Source organism: Squalius cephalus, assembly GCF_949319135.1.
Source record: "Squalius cephalus genome assembly, chromosome: 11".
Taxonomy (NCBI): domain Eukaryota; kingdom Metazoa; phylum Chordata; class Actinopteri; order Cypriniformes; family Leuciscidae; genus Squalius; species Squalius cephalus.
In genome coordinates, this window is record NC_137132.1 from 12,420,108 (window position 1) to 12,436,262 (window position 16,155).

Consider the following 16,155-nt stretch of genomic DNA (forward strand, 5'->3'; position numbering starts at 1 on the left):
GTGTATACGTGTGTATGTGTCTGTGTTACACAGAGGGACGGCAGCTGCTGCACAAGCGCACTCTCTCTCCTCTCAGATGAACAGGTGGCTCAGAATCACTGAAAAGGTCATCCTAATTCAACCGACCTTGTTTAGCTGGCGGAAAGGTTAATTACTATCTGATTGCAAACACAGAGTGCATCCTACCTGCAAAGATGACAACCCCTCTTACAACAAAGTCTGAAGGACAGTGAGGGACAGCTTTAACCTACATTCACTAAAGTGAAGCTTTGAGAAAAACAGTGGAATATTTACCCTTAATTTGGAGCGACTGTCTTTTGTCAGTGCCTGCAAGTAGCATAAACAAGTCAGCATCAGCGTTAGTATAGAGCTTTTTTCTTCTCTTTTTGTTTGGTTAATGAGCAAAACTAAAGCACCAGAGCCCACAGTGGAAGAAAGTGTCCATTTAAAGGCGGAAGCTTGTTGTAAATTAGCAACAGTACAAGACAAGAAAGGGCAACTGTGAAAACAATGACATGTAACTAGAGTTCCTAAGTATCATCAAAGACAGCTTGCACCATTAATAGGGGTTGTACCGAGCACCGGAAATGCATATACAACCATTTTCTTTAGGGTGCTTTCACACTTGGTTTCGATTGCCTGGTCTGAACCGGAATTTGACAGCTCTCCCTCCCCCTGCCGGATGGTGTTCAGATTATATTATTTGGGTCCGAACTGCGGTGCGTTTGCGTCAAAGCAGCAGCTCTTTACCCCCGTTGCTTGGGAATGACGGCAAAATTAATAGCGTTGCTCACCTCGCTTTTTATAATTTTTGTTTTTGAACCATTGGGTTTTTTTTAAAGCTTCGGTACGTAACGCCACTTGCGTCTATCTGCTGCGAATGTACTGCAAATGCTCAAAGCGCTGAAGGCGAGCAGAAATGATACATTCTCTCTGCTTGCAGTACGCCAGTCACGCTCTACAGGAAAGTGAGTGAAACACAAACACATTCTTATGATTATCAAATCATACATCATTAATAGTGGTTCACTTTGGTACGTTTCGCTGCTGATATGAACGCAATCGTTCTAAGTTCACATGAATCGGTTTGCAGGTGCGCACCCGAGTTCGGAAGACTGCGTTCACAGCATCCAATCGAAACCAAAAGTGCTAGTGTGAAAGCACCCTTAGTTCACACTTGTAGTTCGGTTCACTTGGTCCAGACTCAAGAATCGGACTCCTGGTCCGATTAGCATTCACATTGGCATTTTTATCACCGAAGCAAAAGATACCAAACTTAAAGTCATAACGATTTGTTCATAACCTGATTGGTCGGCTTTTATGATGTACTGCCTATTTTGAGACGGAACTTACCGAACATCCAAACCAATGCTGTGTGCTGGGATATATGCGCGTAGCCTACATGTGATGGTATTTTGACCAGCTGAGAACTCGTGAAGAGCTTATAAAATGTGTAATGGAGTCAAAACAGCGACAGGAATCTTTCCGTCACACACAAACTATGATGACGGGCAAACTTGCAACTATGACGAGAAGAAAACTGATATTCGTGAGCATTCGTGACCCCTTTTTAGGGTCAAATCTTCCTGTTTTTTGTTTGTTTACATGTATTTGGTTCTTGTTGCGTTCATATATCAGTCGAACCGCACCAGAGTTCGTTTGGAAGTAGATCGAGACCCATCTTTTCAGGGGTCTTGGTCTGATTGTTTGGTGCGCACCAAGTGTGAATAAGCATTCACACTTATTCAAATGAACCGTACTAACAGAGCAACCGCACCAGGGTTCGTTTAAACGAACGACACATGCCAAGTGTGAACACACCCTTAAAGAAGTCTCTTATGCTCGCCAAAGCTGCATTTATTTGATCAAAAATACAGTAAAAACTGTACTATTGTGAAATATTACTATTTCCACATAACTCCAGTCTTCAGTGTCACATGATCCTTCAGAAATCATTCTAATATGCTGATTTGCTGCTCAAGAAACATTTCTTATTATTACCGATGTTAAAAACAGTTGTGCCGCTTAATATTTTTGTAAAAAACATGATTTTTTAAAATCAGGATTCTTTGATGAAAGTTCAAAAAGAACATTTATTTGAAATTCAAACCTTTTGTAACATTATACATGTCTTTACTGTCATTTTTGATTAATCTAATGCATCCTTGCTGAATAAAAGTATTGATTTTTCAAAACATAAAAAATAAAACATTTATTTCTTACTGTCGATTCACTATTTAATTGACCATGACTTTAAGACTGTGCCAACCATTTATAAATGCAAAACTAACAGGTTGCATGTTTTTTATGTGCAAGACTTCCATTTAATTAGCTGCAAGGGTACTACAGTAACTAGCTTGTTTGTTTACCAACCATGTCATGGGAGGACGTTCAAAACAACAAGACTTCTTACATGTTTTGCTTCAATGATTTTGCATAATAAAAAAAAGCAGAGGCCGAATATCTATCAAAGATCGATGAACTGCTGTTTCTGAAACATTCCACTCTGCCAGAATTCTTATTACATTTGAGACAGCTCCTGTATGGCATAATGTAAAAGGTGTGCTGAACTAAACTTTGCTTCAGTAGATACAGCATAAATACAAACTAATGGCTTCCTATCAACAGCTACTTGTTATTGTTTTTCACATTAGGTGCAACCAGCTGTGCTACTACAGGTACTTGAATTAAATAACCTGGCATCTATTCTCATTTTAGCATGGATGCCCACCTCACAGAGAAAGGGCTTTTAATAGGATGCTGTATTAGTGTGACATTTAAGGCTGGAATATACACTACATGACTTAAATTCTGAACAGATTTAAAAACACTAGGCATCATACACTTGTCGACTTTGTAAATGGCTACCAAGGAAAAGCTGGGAACCATACACTAAATGACTGAGGATCATACACTACCAGACTTTCAAATCGTTCTGAACACAACAAATTCATATCATATCCTGGATATACCGCATATAATCTAAATATTCATTCTGAAAGTTGTTTCCTGCTCACAGTCTTTTGAGAATCTATAACTACTTCTAGTTAATTGTTAATTGAAGTATGCAATTTTTTATATCAAAACACATAATTGTCTCTGCACAGTTAACTATGAGAAAGTATTAAAAGTATGTCATTCGCAGGTTGACTTGGTGAAGCATGTAAACAATGGGACGCTTCCTAAACGCTGTTTGTTGGGAGTGGTTTGATGCATCTAGCTCAACAAATGGCAGGACTACATGTAATGAGAAGTTTCGCAGGAAACCAATTAGATGGTTTGGGAAACCTGATGGATAACAATCGTTATTTTTGCAGTTCAATTTGTTGAAGCTAGTGTTGCAAAAACCTTTACAGAGATCACAACTTGAGTTGTGTGGTTAGCTAGATACATTGGAAAAGCAAGTAAAAATGTTATGTCTTATAAAACAAGTTTAATTTAAGCTTAATTTTACGATAATAAGTTATAATATTAATGTAAAATAATTGTAAAATGTAACCATTTTGTATTAAAATTAACGTTAAAAAATTTGGGGTCAGTAAGTTTTTTAAATTAGTTTTAAATTAGTACTCAATTAATAATCAGCAAGGATGCATTAAAATGTAATAAAAGTGACAGAAACATTCTTTTGTAACATTATAAATGTTTTTATGTCAAAACCTTTCTTTAAAGACTCCTAAAAATATATACATCATGGTTTCCACAAAAGCATTAAGCAGCACAACCAAATATTGGTAAGAATCAGAAATGTTTCTTGAGCAGCAAATTAGCCTATTAGAATGATTTCTGAAGGACCATGTGATCATGTGAGTAATGATGCTGAAATACAACATTTTTTAAATATTACTGTTTTTAACTGTATTTTTAATATATTAAATCAAATGCAGCCTTGTTGAGCATAAGAGACTCATTTACAATAAATAAACAAAAACTTACCAACCCCAAACTTTTGACTGGTAGTGTAGTGTATATAGCATTTTATTTTAGTTTGCATAGCGAATCTATGCAAAGTGCTAAGTTAATACACTGTTGCCCATTCCTGCAGATAAATCCTGTTAGCAGATGCAGCAGGATCACATCCTTCTCCGGCAGGGAGAGAAACTGAATGCTAGCCCAAGGTCAGCAGAGTGAATCATCCACACCCCAGTGAAAATCTCCACCTGTAGCCCAACACCCCCACCTTTAAAAACATCTCATCTCAGAGATGCAGCTCCACCTTCAAAACCCTGATTTCATTCGCCCCAGACAGTGACGCTGCCTCCCAAACCCACCAAAAACGTAATTAAAAAAGCGGGATATTAATCGGATGTCAGGAGCAGACGGAGACGGCTCTATTAATCTGCGGCGGGCTGGATGTGTTCGGCGGATCTATTAGCACCTGTGTTTTTGGTTGCCGTGACTGATGACTGAGCTGCATCTGCTCCTCAGACATCCGTCCCATGATTCCTTGCTGCTCTGAGCCCCTCCTTTCCTGATTGCACTCTGAGCAATGTTTACCCCTTATTACATCAGCAACCCTTGACCATCGCATTAATGTGAGGGAGATTCAGGAGGGTTTCAGTGAGACGAGGAATCTTAACGAGCTGATTGGCCATTATATGTTAACTTTATATATTAATACATAACATTATATGTTATGAGTGGCAAAGTGACAATTACGCGTTTAAACCAGTACAGGATTGGATTGTGCTTATGAATAGAATGATTAATGATTAAAAGGGATAGTTCACCCAAAAACTACTTTGGTACCAAGTCAATACTAAAAATTTTTTTTTTAATGAAAACGAGAACCAAGTCAATTTGGTAACAGCTTACTGTCTGACTGACAGGTGGCTGCTTTTTAAAGTCAAAGTATTATTGACGTCAAACTCATGACCAAATATAGTGCATAAGTCATATGAAACACTTTAATGCTGTTTTTATGCCATCATTTTTAATTCACTTGCATGGTCTGGAAAAGAGCATCTAGGACATTCTGCTAAATATATTTTGTGTCCTATAGAAGAAAAAAAATTAAAATAAGGGTTTGTTGAAATGAAAGTGAGTAAATTACACAATTTTGTGTGAACTATTCCCTTATGATATTTAATTTGCCCCATACCACTCGTTCTTCACCGCCCCGGGGTGCCAAAATGACGAATACATCACCTATTTGCCGTCTGCCTCATGCTTTTTGGCCGTCAATCAGACTTACTGGCCTCTTAGGCAATACGAGCTCGACATGAAAGATTTCTGTAAATGCTCAGAAAACAGGAGCTAAGAGCTTATTGCCAAATTAAACACCTAAAGCTACTTGAATGAAAGCGTGGCCTTGACCGAGCGTCTGTAGATTTAGATGCATGAGTCAGAGCACGCCTCTGAGAGCTGTTTTTGGCAGTCTGAAAGGAGCTGAGTGGCGAGAGGTGAGTTCTGGTCATTTTGGCAGCAACACACGGGTTTGTCTGTCTGACCCCTGCAACAAGCTGCAAATTGGAGTTGAGGCAGTTCAATGAATCCTACTCTTTTAAACAGGCGTCCAAAAGTGTTCTCGTTTTTCTTCTGTAAAATTGTGAAAATCAAAGAAATAGTCAGGAGGGATTTTTTTTTTTTTTTTTTTTTGGAATGGGAAATTTAAAGGGATAATTCACCCAAAAATGAAAATTCTTTCATTAATTACTCACCCTCATGTTGTTCCAAACCCGAAAGACTTTCGTTCATCTTCAGAGCACAAATGAAGATATTTTTGATGAAATCTGTAGATGAATTCTGTCCCTCCATTGACAGCTACGCAACTACCAATTTGACGCTTCGCTCAATTCAAATGGATAACTTTTACGATCTCTTTATGAACTGTTTGTTTAATCCAAAATTTTCTGAAGAGACACGATCGCTTTATATGATGAACAGATTGAATAGGCTTTTATTCACATTTAAACATTGATTAGCTCAACTGATATATTTTCATGATGCTTTTATAGCGCTTTTGAATCCTTTCTCGAACCAATAAAGCTCTGGTTCCCATTCATTGTAATGATATGGAAAAGAGCAACCAGAACATACTTCAAAATTCCTGCTTTTGTGTTGCACAGAAGAAATATAAGAGAGTTTGGAACAACATGGGTAAATAAATAAATCACAGAATTTTTGGGTGAACTATCCAACATAAAATAACAATATATTTGTGTTTTGTGCGTGTTGCTAATGACTGTATGAAGATGTGTGTGTGCTTGGTGCGTACAGACCTTGCTGCGTGAGTCCACGTTGAGCAGACACACTCCGCACGCCAGTTCTTTGGCATTCTTAATGCCGTGCCTCAATATACAGGAGGAGAAGTCCAGTGAGCTCTCATCGGGCTAAAGAAACACACACACACAATCATCATGAATTCAGTTCTAAAAAAGCAATTGGGACCACACAAATCACCGGCTGTCACTCAAACTTCAGATCACAGAGGCCACTGAACGGCTGGCCACTGAACAACCTCACAGCAGTTGATTGGCCCTGCAGATCAATACATCAGCTACAGAATCTGGCCAAAATAGCAGGATCCGTGCAGAGACAAACCCTCCACTCTCTAACCACGTTCATTTTTATTATGCTCCAGAACGTTTGTGGGTTTTCGGCAGTCTGCCAAGACGTCATTTTCCCAAGCTGATATTATCTGACCGCACAACTCTAATATTATCTGCTGGCAACGATATTCTCCCATAAGCACACTGCAGAGAGCTTTGTCATGCAATTATTTCACTTTCCACAAATAAGGTACACTTTAGTAACTCATGACTTTGTCAGTATGTATAACTATTGTAAGTATAAAGATATAAACAAACAGATACCATGATACAAATACCTTGTTTTTTGTAAGAACTATGCTATATGCATTGAAATATTAAGCATTAAAATGTTGATTTTCACTTCTCATTAACTCCTGATACAATTCTTTCAAACTCAAACTGAGTTAGATACATTTTATATGATATACTTTAAAACTTTTTTTAAATGAATTGTTTTATATTTTTGTTTACTGACTATCTGTTATAAAATAATATACTAAAATGGTTTAAGCTGGTTAAAGCTAGAGTAGGACATTTCGGAGAGGCTATCAATAGCAAGCAACAAGGACAGCAGAGTTTGCAAAGCATCACGAGAGATGGTGTTAAATTGCCTCATGTCTCAAAGCACATAACATTACAATAATAATGACCGTAAACAACTTCAAGCTCTGACTTGTATCACCCGACTGCTACAGACTAATTTCAGTGTTGATAGTGTTGACATAGAAACTCATTACTCTGAGCCGGAGGACGTGAACAGCGTCACGGGTAATAACGGCATGGTGTGAACGTAGCATAAGCTCGTTGTTTTGTATCAGGAGGAACTGTAAAAGGTGTCTGCTGTTTGTTTGCGGCGCTTGGTGACTGACTACAACTCTGCAAAGCCTCATGGGACACATTGATGACATGTGATGTCTGTTGGACCGAATGCAATGATTGGATAAAATCTTTTTTGGGTCCTGAGACTTCCACAGAAGATGTAAATTCTTTAATATTTAGACGACTTCTATTATTGATTGCTATCAGGATGTGAAGAGTGACCCACTTCAAGTACCAACACTAAACTGGTTAAGCTCCTTCAGAACATAGCATTTGTTGAAAGAAAAACTAAATTAAATTCATTTTATAATAGCTTTAGGCTGTATTTTGTGCCACATTTATAGAAGTGTCTACTGCTCCAGAGCTCACCGCTCACATAGAGCACAATTTACCTCAGTTATACTCATACTAAATTTTAAATCAACCAATCATCTATTATGCATTAATCAATATTTGTGTATTACTGGACTTACTACAAGATCTGGTATTGTTTATTTGATAAACTCACAGTGAGGTTTGCCAGCGACATGAAGCCCATCAGGTTGTTCCACACACGGCTGATGTCTTTAAGTAGCTCCTGTAGTTTCTCCGAACAAACGGCCGTGGCTTTGATACCCAGCTCCACACGCTTGGTTACGCGATACACCTCCACCACACCTGATATATACACAAAAAAAACAACATTTGTGTCATGTAAAAACCTTCCCAAACACACAAAGAACACAATTCAATGAAATGCAAAACCAAGAGTGTCAATGAATATAGAAATTTGCTATGATAATGATAGTTGTGATTGCTATGGCATGAGAAAGGCTGGAGGCTATTCATCATAGCAGCCAACTCAAATATGCTCTTCCTTTTGAGTCAGTTTTTGTGGAAACAGTATTTCCAGTTTTCTCTTGCCATCATTACTATAGCAACCAAAGTGAAAGTATTACAGATATTGATAACACTGTGTGGATTTGTGTGCAGTGTGAACAGACCCTGTGCATAACCAAACAGGAGAAACAATAACACGGCGGTGCCGTTCCCAGCACTCCCCAGTGCTGAATGTCCTTTTAAGCTGAACCCATAAGAGCGTCCCAGAATAGTTGCTCTGCTCTGTAACACTAGACTCCCCCGGTCGGTCAGACCCACAATGCCCTGCTCTGTCTCCAGTCACAATCGCTAGAGCCGGATCAAAGAGCTTTAACGGTTTGTTTCTATGTAACAGCAGCACCCCGTGTTCCCTTCCTGCCAGCATAGGCACGTACAGCTCATTAAAGCCACCCTGAGTGTGTGTGACTACAGAAATAGGAAGCAGATAACCAGAACACCTGGCCTGTCTGTTTGACGGAAGACTGCAGGGACGCATGAGGAGCAGGAATGAATGTGCATGAAGATATTGTGTGACATAGCTGATCTTATGAGATTTACTGATATCGCTTCTGATGGGTAATGCTGGTCTCTGATCAGTAAATGAAGTGAATGTAGGCGTAGTCTCACCCAGGAGGTACTCCATCCCCTGTGCTGACTGGATGACCTCTGTGCACACTGTGGAACTGCTGATGCTATTAAGGGTGTTATTAGCAGTGTTGATGACCTGAAAGGGGAAGAAAAGACATGGCTGTAAAGTGGCCATATTTTACATTATGCCCCGGTTTCACAGACAAGGCTTAAGACTAGTCCTAGACTAGCACGATCTGCTTTAAATGAAAGCATTGTTTTGTCTCAAGATGCACACACATTTAAACAAAACAAACAAAAAAATAGCTCCTTGAATGTCCAAATTGAACTAAGGCCTAATCCTGGCTTGAATCTAAGCCCTGTCTGTGAAACCAGGCCTAAATGTTTATTTTAATCCTGGATTATCACAAATGATTTCATATATCAATATTTCCTGAGAAAAGCCCCCAAATGAATATACTGTTATTCAAAAACATTACACCGAGGAAAGCAGATTCAGTAGACGTTACAAAAGTAATTTTGTGTCCTCATCATTGAACATTAGACTACTACTCCAGTCTAAACACAAGAATCCATCTAATGTGAATGACTTGAAATTGCTTAAAGGGAAAGTGCACTCAAAAAAATAAACCTTGTAATCATTTCATATTGACTCTCTGTCTTCTGAGGAACGCAAAAAATGATATTTTGAAGATTTGTCTCTGCCATTACAATAAAAGTCAAAGGGGTACATTGTACTGATAATTATTCGATACCTTTATTTGTGTTTCGCAGAACACAGTAAGCCATAAGGCCCAGACACACCAAACCAACAAAAATCTAGACGCAATGAAAGCCAACTGCGGTGTCACCTGCGTTTAAGCCAGTTGACCTCGAACACACCACAAAGAATAAAAGCCAACGGCCAACTAATGTACATTCTGCATCTCGGTTAGAGAAGAAATAACTGTCTCCATTCCAGCAGGTGGCAGTAGACTTATCATCAGGACTGTGGATGAACAAACCATAAGCAGCACTTGTCGTCTAGACTTCATTGTCTAAATTACAACATTGAAAATGTTTTTACTCACCCTCATGTTGTTCCAAACCTGTATGAGTTTCTTTCTTCTGTTGAACACAAAAGATATTTTAAAGAATGTTGGTAACCAGACAATTGACAGTAGCCATTGCCTATTTTATTCCTACTATGGAAGTCAATGGATACTGTCAACTGTTTGCTTACCAAAATTCTTTAAAATATCTTCTTGTGTTCATCAAAGAAAGAAACTCATTCAAGTTTTGAAAAGTAAATGATGACATAATTTTCATTTTTGGGCGAACTATCCCTTTAAGCAGTAAAAAAGGGGGGATTTTATGAAATATGTACTGAATTTATGTTAAAAAGATTTTAAAATGTCCAGCCTGAAATATTCCCTTTAGGTTTCCCACACCTAAAACAGTCCTTCTTTATAAATCCATTACTTTTTCCTCTAACAAGCCAGCACAGCACTGCAACAACCAACAATCAAATGTATATGTAATGATCGTAAATGCGAACATAAAACAGTTTCTAAAATGTTTCTATGAAAGATTTATAAAATGTCCGTATGCACAAATTTCTTTTCATTAATGTATCCCTCTTTATAAATCACAGTTCATCTTAAATTCACAGCAATGTGTACAAGCGCATCAACTCCACCTACAGAACGCCCACAAATATCCCTTTATGATTCAGAAAAGTATGGCACTCATCATCAATAGGCAAGGAAATCCAAGCGCGCTCTCAGACAATGTATGGCATGGCCTGGTTTCACTATGCGTGTTTGTAGGCATTTATTATTGTTATTTTCAGGAAATCATTAATATAAATGAATTCATTTCAGTGATGTAATTATAACAAAGCAGTTATAATTTGCTCATATAATTATATTAATGCATATCATTCCATAATTATGAATTAATTGAATTACTGGAGCACCAAAAAGTTTGTACGCATGCTCTTCAGTTGGCGTCCACATTAAACATTTTCACATCAGTTTCTGCCTTTATAAATCCCTATTTGTTCCTCACTTAGGATGTAGGATAAAATCTATGGAATTTAGGATCAATTCCAACTGCATGTGCATTTTATAAATAAGGCCACAGGTTTATATTTGTGGCAACATGTTGGGTTCCAAAATCCTACTCTGTATAACTTTATATTAAACATCAAGTATCTTTTGGCTGGCAGGGACCTCTAAACAACCAGGCAGCTTTTGCTACTATACCTTTGAAACAGTATTTAAATGACCTCTGATGATTGGCTATCGTTACTGCTTGAGAAATGAGCAACTGCTGAATCTATGATCTGGCAATCAGATCACAAGCAATCAGATCACACTTTTAGTTGGTTTTGGTATTTTGATATTTTAAGTCTATCTAGAGACTGATAGAGATTTAAAGTGTATACAAAGCTCTTTATGAATGTGTGTCGATATATACGTTACCTGTAGAGCGCTCTCCAAACACCTCTGCCATTCGTACGCATATCGCTCGCTCTCCTGCCAGGAGTGTTTGGACGAGAGACAGTGGGAGAAAAACAATAAAAAAAAGATGAAACCGAATGAGAGCTTTGTTCATTGAGAAACCTCAGGCTGTATTCAACAAGGAGAACCGGTCTGTGTGCTCAAAGAGAACGAGGGAGGAGAAGAACAGAGAGCAAGTGACTGACCTCCACCTCTCCTGTGAGGTCCTTATACTTGTCGCGGATGATCGGCAGCGCTGGTTTTTCATTTAGGGTGTTGGAGCGGTCTCTGAAGGGCTGCTCAGGGGCAGGAGAGGGGATGGACCGTACGATTTCTTTCTCTCCCAGACTGTGGCTACGCTTATGGGAACCTTTGTACAAATACATGGGTCAATGACAAATGGGAATGTCCATGATAAAGAACATGAAACAACTAGATTTAAAATGATTGCCAAGTACATACTCTTTGTATTCTTGTGGGACTCATATGAAACTTTAAAGTAAAAATAATAATATAAAAAAACAAAACCATTTGCAAGAAAGTTTCAATTTAATGACGATAAAACATCATGTAATATAACTACCAAGTAAAACTGATAATATAGTAGTATGTTATTTAAAATAAAAAATGTAATATATATTATCCAAGGTAAAAAATAAACTTTTGGTCATTGAAATCAAGCTGAAATAAAATATAAATATTAGATGACAAACACATTAGAAATAGAAACATTAGAAACTGAAACAAGTTGGAAGTACTAAAATTACTAAAACTATTTACAAAAAAATATTTACAAAAACTAAAGGATGAAAGCACATAACATTACTAAAACTTATAAGTAAAATTAAAATGAAAACTGAAAATGTAGTATTTTTTCATATTTTAAATTAGTTCATATTTTTATAACAGTATGTAAATAATATAAAAATAACACATCATGAGTCATACCACAAAATTAGCTTGTAAAACCTTGCCTTGTCATTTCCTAACATTTCCTGTTTTATGGTTATTTTTTATGCATGTAGATCGCACCATGTTACTTTGGCGGACATTTATAATTATAATATACCCAATATCAAAAAAAAAAAAAGAATTATATAAGGTTCTGTTAAAACATTTTTTTTTCTAAGAAATAATAGGATTGTCAGACTACTTTAGCATTTTGGTTCAAAAGTTAAATTATTTTAATGAGCTGTACCACCCCGACATGTCATGGAAAATAAAAAAATTACAAAAATTAAATCAGATATTAAAAACATGCACTTCACAGAAGAGGTCTATTTGAATTGTATTTTTAATACATATGCATTTAAATATTTAGACAGGTCATGTGACAAAGGGGATGACACATCTTACCCCATACTCGCTCTATATTTAATGTATGAGTTTAATTGTTGATCCTGCTGTATAATTAAAACTTTCCGAAGCACACAAACTGTCATTGCTAATCCACGGTGGGGCCACAACACAGACCTCAAACACCTCATTTGCAACAAATGATAATTATGTGCAAAAGAGCAGCATAGTAATACAGAAATACATTATTCATGAGGCATCACACAGTCAAACTGGCACGAAAAGCATGCCGTGCACACATAAGCAAGCAGACGGACAGCGGCACAACAAGCTCATGTGACGCAGCGACAGGTAAATCACCCCCACCCCCCCGCTGAGAACCACATCAGTCTCGCCATGGTTTCAGCCGCCAATCCATTCCTGCACAAACCTCACTCCTCAGATTAACTGTCTGATAGGAGGTTGGCAGAGGAGTAAACCCTCTTTTGTTTGAACAAATGAAATTTAGCAGATGTGGGTGGGGATCAATAAGAGGCAAATAAGCTTTTATCTCATTGAGTAAGTGCTAATGCATTATTGGGGAGCGAGGATGAAAAACCAAGGTGATGAGGGATTCGGGTGGTAATGTTTATATATTGACATTGCCGTGCGCATCAGATGCCACTCTGCCATCTGTTGACTTTCAGAGAGAATGCAGCTGTGGAGATGCACTGGATCCAATGCACTCATTGGGTCTCATTCACAAATAATTGCGTGGATTATTTCCATATTGGTACGCACAAGAGAACTTGTTCTTAACCTCATTCTAATGTTAATGAATTTGGATTATAAATGAGCGACCGAGTGCCCAAGGTTAGTCATTTGCATAAAAAGTGCTTTCGTGTTTCACAAAACCAAGTTTCACAACCTTTCGTCACTCTCAGAAAGCCTATGAATTTTACTCTAAAGACGCGTTTTCTTCTGAGCACGTGCAACAAGATCCTTGAAAAATGGTGCACTCCTCAAAACCAGTTCCAACACAATAAACACCTTTTATACAGACTCAGATTACAGAGCTCTTATTTGCAGCTGTACATGTATGTATCAGAGAGCTATAACGCAGCATTTCTTACTCTTTCACTGTATATTAAGAAATATTTAAGATTAAATATCCATGCATAAAATTCATCAATGCGATTATAAAGTCATCTCGATTATGTGACTTTTGCATTCGTGTGGTTTAAGTTATTCCTACAGGTTTTGTATATTTAGAATACATTTTTGTACATAAGTTATTGGTGACTCATGATTTGTTTGTAACAACATTTTGTATGCAGATTTCATGCACAAATTCCCTTAGGGAATGAGATCCATTTGCTGTGTCTCTCCGGAGGTCGCATTTGTCAATCGCATACGTCATTGAGGCTGCCTCATTTCAGAAAAGTAACTATTACATTGCAAAGTCAAAAGAAATGACAACAATTTACGCTTTACAAGAAATAATGGTCAATTTTCTAATGGTTACTTTTCTGAAATGAGACATCCTTGATAATGTCTGCGACCGACAAATGTCCTCTGGAGGACGCAGCACTTTGAAATAATACAGCTACGGTTATGCTAATGTTTTAGCATAAAATATTGTGATGACACTTACCCTGCACAGACAAGTCAAAGGTGGCGAGTTCGTTCTTGATCATTTCTTCGCTGGATTTGACCTTGGCCTGTGTGCTGGCCTTCAAGAAATCTGACTTGCCAAATTTGGGCTTGTCTCCTTGGAAGGCTCCAAACTCATCTGTCATTTCGCCCTGGTTGCTCTCTGCTTCTGTGATTCCAGGAGGGGAGTCGGATTTCTCAGAAACCGTGCTGGCAAAGTCGCCAAAGTCGTCGTCGTCATCTTGGCCGGCCTGTTCAATGGAGCCAAAGTCAGCGAAGGCTTCGAACTGGTTTTCAGCGGTGGAGCCACCGTCTTCGATTGGGAAGGTGGTCACCTTGGCAACTGTGGTGTGGGTGATGTTCTCAGAGCTCCCGAAAAATGTCTCTTTCCTATGGACAACAGCTGAAGATGGCAGTCCACCTTGAGACTCTCCCTGGAGCTTCTTTCCTTGACCAGATGGGAGATCGTCCTTGTCGGACCAGTCGTAGCTGCCCAGACTGCTGACGGCAGATGTGCCAAAGGGGTCAAATTTCAAATCATCAGACTCTGTAAATGACAACATGGAACATCCATGAACTTTTAGGTTTCAGTGCCTTAAAAGGGTGGTTCACCCAAAAATGTATTACTCACCGTCATGTCATTCCAAACCTTTAAGACTTCGGTTTATCTTCGGAACATGAATGAAGATCTGTGAAGGGCAGCTACACAACTACCATTTTGACTCTAAAAAGCTTTAAAACTAATCCATATGAATTGAGCGGTTTAGTTCAACTTTTCTGAAGAGGCTTGGTCACTTTATATGATGAACAGTTTGAATTTAGACTTTTATTCACATATAAACATCCATCAACACACATGAGATGTGGTAAACGGAAGCTCAAGCATGTTCACTTGACGTGCGAGAACCAATGAGGTTCATTCTCGTGTTACGCAGCACGTTTGAGCTTCAGCAAGAACCAATGAGGTTCATTCTCGTGTTACGCATCATGTTTGAGCTTCTGCAAGAGGTTTGTACTCGTGCGTCAAGCAAGTACAGTTGAGCTTCTGTTTATGTTTGCTGATCAATGTTTATATGTTAATAAAGCCTAAATTCAATCTGTTCATCATATAAAGCGATCGAGTCTCTTCAGAAAATTGACTGAAATGCTTAATTCAAATTCATATGGATTAGTTTTACAATCTCTTTATGAACTTTTAGAAGCATCAAAGTGGTAGTTGCGTAGCTGTCAATGGAGGAACAGAAATCTCTCAGATTTCATCAAAAAGATCTTCATTTGTGTTCCGAAGATGAACGAAAGTCTTACGGGTTTGGAACAATATGAGGTTGAGTAATTAATGACAGATTTTTCATTTTTAGGTTAACAAATTTTAGTACATTTATAGTTATAATACAGTTTAGCAGGTAAGTACTTTCTTGTTGTTGTATAATTGTAGAATAGGATGTTCTGGGTTGAATAAAAGTGTAGTTTTACTGACAGAATCTGCATTTAATTAAAGCAGCATTTATAGTAGTAATACACTTTCAAAAGTATATGAAGCTAGGCCATACAAAAAAATGTATTTAGGCTGTCAAGTTGTCTAAATTGCCCATTTAGTGGTGGGACTACCGTTCTATGTTGATAAACTTCTGGTTCGGATTTTATTTAATCTACACCAGTGGTTCTCAACCAGGAGGCTGGGGCCAAAAGGGGGTCTCAAGATGACTGAAATGTATTTTAAATGAATCCATTTTTATAAATAATTTTTTTTTTTTTATTCCAAACTAAATTTAAATGCTAAAAAACAAGATATAAACATTTCTATTAGAATGCGATAAAAACAAATAATAAAAATATTTAGTTTCTCTCTAAATAACTGTTGTCTTCAATTGAACACATTTCTTGAATCATGGATGATTAAATATATCAACACTCCTAGATTCGGTCAATAAAAAGTTTGAAAACAA

At 37.7% G+C, this 16,155-nt stretch overlaps 1 protein-coding gene across 5 annotated transcripts in view; it reads right to left on the minus strand.

Moving 5' to 3' along the window:
* The window catches only part of synrg (synergin, gamma), a 48,273-nt gene that overhangs the window by 5,842 nt on the left and 26,276 nt on the right, over positions 1-16,155 (minus strand). For 3 of the 5 annotated variants that reach the window (XM_079885205.1, XM_079885204.1, XM_079885203.1), the window contains 6 exons: positions 14,211-14,756; positions 11,488-11,651; positions 11,264-11,317; positions 8,838-8,934; positions 7,861-8,009; positions 6,222-6,332 (listed from right to left, as the gene is read on the minus strand). In XM_079885205.1, coding sequence (XP_079741331.1) covers positions 6,222-6,332; positions 7,861-8,009; positions 8,838-8,934; positions 11,264-11,317; positions 11,488-11,651; positions 14,211-14,756 — 1,121 coding nt within the window. Of the gene's footprint in view, positions 1-294; positions 328-5,499; positions 5,539-6,221; positions 6,333-7,860; positions 8,010-8,837; positions 8,935-11,263; positions 11,318-11,487; positions 11,652-14,210; positions 14,757-16,155 lie in introns of all 5 variants that reach the window. The other 2 variants (XM_079885201.1, XM_079885202.1) reach the window with 2 other exon arrangements.